General features: G+C 54.7%; 1 protein-coding gene across 3 annotated transcripts in view; it reads right to left on the bottom strand.

Annotated features, from left to right (window-relative positions):
- The window catches only part of SALL1 (spalt like transcription factor 1), a 17538-nt gene extending 11751 nt beyond the window's left edge, over window positions 1-5787 (bottom strand). Inside the window, exons 1-3 of one of the 3 annotated variants that reach the window (XM_056500750.1) lie at window positions 5599-5787; window positions 5054-5343; window positions 2914-3006 (exon numbers count right to left, since the gene is read on the bottom strand). In XM_056500750.1, the coding sequence (XP_056356725.1) occupies window positions 2914-2989 (76 nt within the window). In that variant the 5' untranslated portion in view covers window positions 2990-3006; window positions 5054-5343; window positions 5599-5787. Of the gene's footprint in view, window positions 1-2913; window positions 3007-3098; window positions 3415-3929; window positions 3973-5053; window positions 5344-5598 lie in introns of those variants that run through there. The other 2 variants (XM_056500751.1, XM_056500749.1) reach the window with 2 other exon arrangements.
- Between the last annotated feature and the right edge of the window lie 737 nt (window positions 5788-6524).

Here is a 6524-nt window from a genome sequence, read left to right as displayed (position 1 = left end):
ATCCATTGATTGTACCAGAAATACATTTTAAGTGGAAAGTCTTCCTGGTGGGAGTGAATTCATGAGCTTTGAACTTAAAAAAAAAATAAAAATAAAAATAAAAAAGGGAGAGAGTACGATTAAAAAAAAGGCCAAACCAAAACATGCTGTTGCAGTCTGAGGAACTTTTTTCCTCTATTGATCTTTAGATATGAAACCATAGCAGAAAGTTTTAACAAACCGGAATTCAAATCAGATGCGAGAAATTTTCACGGAGCCACTCTATTGATTCGCTCAAAATCCTGCCCAGCAGCACCTTACTGCAAGTGTCTGCAGAGCCAGCGGTGCTCCCCTCGCCTGCTCCCTGCGAGCTGGGCAGGGGTTAGCAAACCTGAACCCACAGCGCGAAAGGAGAAGAAAGAAGCGCTTGGAATTTCCAAGTTTTGTTTTGCAATTTCACAGGCACATAACACAAACTCGTCCCCGCCGTAGCTCTCCCACCCTCTCTCGCCCAAGTGAGAGCTGCTGCCAGCCGGGACCCGGACAGGCGGGGGAAGCTCTATGCTAAAGTTACTGCAGCGTTCGGAGCCCTGGAGCACCATCACAAAGCACACCTTCTGGGCAACTGGCTCAAAACTTATCGTCCAGCCGTGTAAACCAGCCACAACCCGACAGCAGGACTGGAGAAGGGAAAGAGGAGGCTCCTGCAGGTTTATAGTAGAGCACACTGCATTTCATAGGAAACTAGTCGATATTTTAAAAACAAAATAAACTTCGTCGTTCTCTTCGTTAACTCTAGATAGCCACCCAAACTAAACAAAAGCTCCACTTCCATGCCATCATTTCAGGCAAGATCCAACTTACTTCAAGGACATCCTTTAGCAACAGGCAGGAAAGCTGCTCAGTTAACATTCCTTTCTCACACTCCCACTGTACTTCATTTGAAAACGATGTGAAAAAATCAGATCAAAAGACTAAAAACAGAAGAAAACGGCTACTTTTAAAAAAAGATACTTTGAAGTGTTTTTGACCTGTTCCACCTACTAAAAGCAGACAAAAAAAAAAGGATAGAAAATGTCAAAAGATGTAATCCTATGAAGTGAAGATAAAAAAAAAAATCCCTCTCTGCTTTTCTTTTCTCTGCTCACTTTAAGAAGTTCCAAATTCTTTCACAGGAGGCCGATGAAAGACAACTAAAAACCTAACGCTTCTCCAACTCCTAGTCCCAACTTCGAGCGGAAGTGGGAATTATATTGTAAGAAAAATAAATACGTTTACTGAGATGAGAAAGGGGATTATGCTGAGGAAACGGCAAAACTCGAGTGCATTCAAAGCTCACAAAACTCAGTTAAAAACCCCAAATCGACTCTCAGGACTCAAATTACTTTTTAGCAATGTTTCGCAGAGCTCCGCGGAGCCAGCGCTGATCTGTATGCTGGTGTACGGGAAGGGGGATCTAGGGGATTTCGGAAGCCGGGTAAATGCTCCCAGCGAAGCACAACATCCCGCAAACTTTCCGCCCGGTTTCCACGCGCGGAGCCCGGGAGCCGGTCCCCGGCGATCCCCGGCGGGGCACGGAGGGGGCTCTGCGGGCCCAGCGCTGCGGGTCCGCCGGGCGCGGAGCGCAGAAGTTCCCCGAGAAGTTGCCGCGGGAAGCGCTGGGCGCTTGCGAGCGGCGGGGCCGGGCCGGGAGGCGCAGGGGCTCCGCCGCGCCCGGTCCTCCCTTACCTGCCCGCCTGAAGCGCCTCTCCGCACCGCGGCCGGCCGTCCCCCCCCCGGCCCTCGCCCTCCTCCGGGCCGCCGGGGCCGCAGCGGCGCTGCCGGGGCTGGGGGACGCTGCCCCGGGCCGGCCACTTGTCGCCCCGCGTCCCAGCACAGGTACGGGCGGAGGCGCGGCCCCTCCGCCGCCCGCCGGGCTGTGCCGAACTCCTACGAAATCCCTCTGTTCCGGAGGGGAGGGAAAAAGGGAGTAAGAAACAGAGAGGGAAAAAAAAAAAAAAAAAAAAGATACTTCACACTCTCCCTCTGCAAATCCTGGCGGACACAAAGCCAGCGTTTATCCCTCGCTTACCGGCTTGGAGAGAAGCGGGAGAAGCAGAAAAAGAAAGAAAAAAAAAAAAGAAAAAGAAAACCAAAAAACAACCTGAGGGAAAGCAAATCGGCCACCCACTGCCCGGAGCCTCCGCGCTGCGGTCGCGGAGTCGCCTCTGAGCGCGGCGGCTGCGCGGAGCCCGGCGCGGCGGCGGCAGCTCCCGGGACGGGGCGATCCCCCCGCGGCCCGGCCCGGCCCGGCCCGGCGGCGGCAACTTTTCCGCCTCCAGGAAGCCTTCGGAGCAGCCGGAGGCCGGGGCTGCGGGGCGGCGGGGCAGCGTCCTCCGCCCGGCGGGACTGCGGGGGAGCGGGGGGTGCGGGAGCCTGGGGTCCGCGGGGGGGTGGGGGGGCGGGCGAGAAAGTGGGTGCCCGGGGGGGATTTTCCGGCCCTTTCGGGGGGACGGCGCGGGCAGCGTGTGTGGCCGGACGGGGCATCCGTCCCGCGGGGCTACGGGATCAGCCGCCCCACCGCAGCCCCACTTTGTTTCCCGGCTCCGCGGGGCGCGGAGAGAGACGCGGGGGGCGCGGATCCATCTCCCGCGGGCTCAGGATGCCAGACCGCCCCGCTGGGAGAGGGCGGAGGGAAAACATCAAAAAACGGAAAGAGTTTGGAGTTTCGTTAAGAAACAGACGAAACAAAACGCTGAGTTGAAAAAATAAGATAAAACCCAAGAACTTGGACCAAAACCTCAGAAGGACCTTCTCCCCCCCCGCATATAACTCCGGGAGATCCTGTTGTCCCACACGACTGCCCGGCGCGGTTCCGACTCTCCACAAGGTAAGTTCATCTATTTTGTGTGTGTTTGTGTTAAAATGTGTGCGAGGGAGAGGAGAAGAACTCACCATTTCGCTGGGATAACAAGGCCAGATCGGGATCGGATTGGAAATGCTGAGGCTTCGCCTGCTTCCTCCGCGACATGCTGGCTCAAACATCAGCTGGGGCAGAATAAAAAATTACTAAAAAAAAATCTTCTCAAAATTACGGAAATCGAGCCTCCCCCCCCCAGCCTCCCCGATCCTCCGCGCACCGCGCATGTGTCCTGCTATAATTATGATTATCAATAATGCATTGCGATTAATCATAGAGGGGCTCTTTGAAAGGCGATTGGCACATGGCCAGCTCTATTCAAACCAGCTCGCCTTAATCAATTAGGCGCTGATTTGCTGGAGACCCTTGTCTCTCCGCCGCTCCCACCCAATGAGTCGATCCATGTGGCAGGAGAAGGGGCTGGATTTCCCCAAAGCTGTTTGGATACAGTTTAACCCTCTTAGCAACCAGCTGGAGCTGCATCGCGCCATCCCGGTTACTATAGGAATGTGTCTCCCTTCGCCCCTTCCTCCAGCCCCGACGGGCTCCCCGCGCCTCCCTCCCTCCTTCCCGCAGTTTTGCGCTGCTTTTCACTTTTCTCTTTTTCTTTTTTTTCCTTTTTTTTTTTTTTTTTTTTTTTTTTTTTTTTTTCGTAACTCCCCCCACCTCGCCCGCAGTCCGAACCAGTGGAGGGAGGGCAGGGTGACCAATAATGGATCGGGGGAGGACGCAGGGCTGGGGCAGCCGGCAGCGAGCAGCGGCCCCGGCGGCTCGTCCCCACACCCGGCAAGTGCCTGCGCGGGGAGAGCCGGCCCCGCTCCGGCCGCCGCCGCGCTGCCGCTCGCTCCGTCCCGCTGCTCAAAAAAAAGTTTCGGGCGTATTTTTTCTCTTTTTTTCTTTTTTTTTTTTTGCCTTCCTCTTGTCCCCGCAATTACAAATAAAGATCCATTTCACCCTCTCCCAGGTCTCTCTCTCCCACTCCCGCCATCACTTCTCTTTCCATATATCACGGCCCGAGGGGTGCTGAAAATAGGAAGGGTTTGTTTTTTACCTCACACATTCCCAGGACAATTAGGGCGCCGCTGGGAGCGGCGGGCGGACCAGGCGGCCGCTCCGCCCCCGCGCCGCGCGGGTTGGCTGCGCTCGCCGTCAGTCCGCCCGCGGAGCCCGGGGCGAGCGGCGGCGGGGCCGCGGCGGGGGCGGGCGGTGTGTCCCGCTCCGCGGCCCCGCTCCGCTCCCCGGCCCCCCTCCCCCGGGTGGCTCCTGACTTTTGTTTCCCTCTCGGACGTGGGAGCGACGCGCGGCTGCCGGCCGGAGGCGCCCCGGGCCGCGCCGAGCGCGGAGAGCAGCGGAGCGGAGCTGCCCGCGGTGCCGGCCGTGCGCGCAGGCGGAGCCGGCCCGGGCTGCGCTGAGCTCGGCGCGTCCCGGAGCCATCCCGGAGCTATCCCGGGGCCGTCCCGGGGCCCCCGCGCTCCCGCGGCCGCTGCTCGTGCCCGTCCCGGCGCTGTCGCCGCCGGGGCCCCGCGGGCACCGCGCTCCTGCCCCGGGATGCGGCGCGCTCCAAACTTTGTTCGCCCGTGTGTTACTTGCAGAGGAGGAACCTCTCACAAACAATGTCACCGTCTTGAAATAAAAAGTAGAGTTGCAGGGAGGCCACAAGCAGGGCTATTTTTAATATCTCGCCTATCCAGCGATACGCGTACTCTGCGGGTAAATGGTGGTGTCCTCCCAGCCCCGCTCTCCGCGCCCCTCCGCGCGTCACGCTGCGGCGGGCACGGAAAGTTACTCTGTAAAATAAGCTGAACCGGCAGAAGCGGGAGCACAGGCGTTTCTTTCCCTCCACCCTGACCCATCTAGTGCTCTCTCCTCCCACTCCCCCCGCTGGATTATTTACTCTTCTATAGAAGCTACTCCTTTTTCCCGTATTAATATTAACAAACTCTGTAAAAGCAAGAGGCTGATCAGATCCAACTCATTTCAATTTCAAATGAGCCGGTAAAGCCTAGAGAGTGAGAGAGAGGAGAAAGGAGAGAGGGACAAATCTTCCCATTCGAGGAGCCGGCTTAGTGGCGTTTTCTCATCATTATTAAACGAAAGAGATTGTAAAACGTTTATCAATAAGGGTGGGGGGAAGAAAAACAGCCGCAAAACCCAACCAAACAAATGCATACGAACCGAAAAAATCCTCCCAGGTGCCACTCCAGTATTTAGTCAGCGTTGCAAAGTGGTCACTGACGCTTCTTTTCATTTCTGCACAGGGCGAGCCCCCTCCCTCCCCGCAGCATTCGGTACAGTAGATTTTGAGAAAAAGACAAACGAAGCTATCAGCGGGGATGATGTTGAAGAATGAAGATAATAATGTTGCTATAGGTGGTACTTCACATGACATTATTTTTCACTGAATATTTAAAGAGATGTTTCGGCAGAGATGGATACACTCAGCGCAGGCTGTCACCCTCCGTACCCTGAGACAGTGGGAAAGAAACCGAACCTGAACGCACAGAAACGCACTCGTTACTTACTGCTAGCCACACAAATGCACACAAAATACCCACACGGATCTATTTGCACATTTATGCCTGTATTTCTAACTGTATCAATCACTCCATTAGCTTCCTACGGTTTCTAAGCTAGACGATCTCCCAAAATTATTCGCGTTCACAATTTCATTATACTTTTGCCGATTAAGCTTGACACAAATTTCCCCAGATGCGCAGTACCTTTGCTTCGTGGCTGGAAAAAGGCGGCCGTGGACAGGTAATTAAAAAGCAACGCCAGCAACAACAAGACGAAAAAGAGTGGCTTAAACAAAAAGAAATTAATTTGGAGAAATTAAGTTTTACTACTTTTTTTTTCGTTTTTCTTCTCCTCGCTAGTGTAAAAGCGGCGCCTGGTATTTCATCCAAGACCGATTGATTATTTATTGTTTGTTTTCCTCTCCTTCGCTGGGGGCCGGGAGGGGTGGGGAATGGGTGGGGGCAGAGCAGCAGTGCCAGGGCTAGAGAAAAATCGGTCTTTATTGTTGTTGATAGCAATACATCAATTAAACGTCATTGTCTCTAACAGAAGTTGTGAGAGTTCACAAGCGTAAATACTCTGATCCCGTGTTTTCCCTCTCGATGCTCCGAATGACAGTGACATATTTTTCCCTCCCCACCACACCTTGGAGATTTTTTTCCCCTCTCGGATTATTCTTTTTAATGGAGGTGGGAGGCTTTCTAATGTGCTTCAATGCAAATCAGCCTGGCTGCAAGACACCCGTGGTGGGGATCGATCTCCAGTTCATTGAGATGAGCACTGAAGGGAGATGGTAAACAGGGGATAATTTGCAGTTCATTCTGCTGAGAGACGATTCCAATGAGATGCATCACACTAGACTGGATTATTGTTATTCAGGTTTGCGCTCAGACACAACACCCTTAGCACGACGGAGTTAAAAACTGCCCGATCCCCTCATAGCTATAAAACATCTCTGATAACGATCGGGGGGTGCGGGGGAGGAAAGGCAATTGATTTCATGTTTTGTGCCCATGGTCTCCCGTTTCGGGGCGGCAGCCGAGGGTCGGGCAGCCCAGAGCTGCGGCTCCGCGCCGGCCCCGCACGGCGCAGGCTGCCCGCACCGCCCGCCCGCTCCTGCTAAAAACCC

The sequence above is a fragment of the Oenanthe melanoleuca genome, chromosome 11 (genome assembly GCF_029582105.1).
Source record: "Oenanthe melanoleuca isolate GR-GAL-2019-014 chromosome 11, OMel1.0, whole genome shotgun sequence".
NCBI lineage: Eukaryota > Metazoa > Chordata > Aves > Passeriformes > Muscicapidae > Oenanthe > Oenanthe melanoleuca.
Note: the sequence above shows the minus strand (reverse complement) of the source record. Positions and strands in the feature narration are given on the sequence as shown.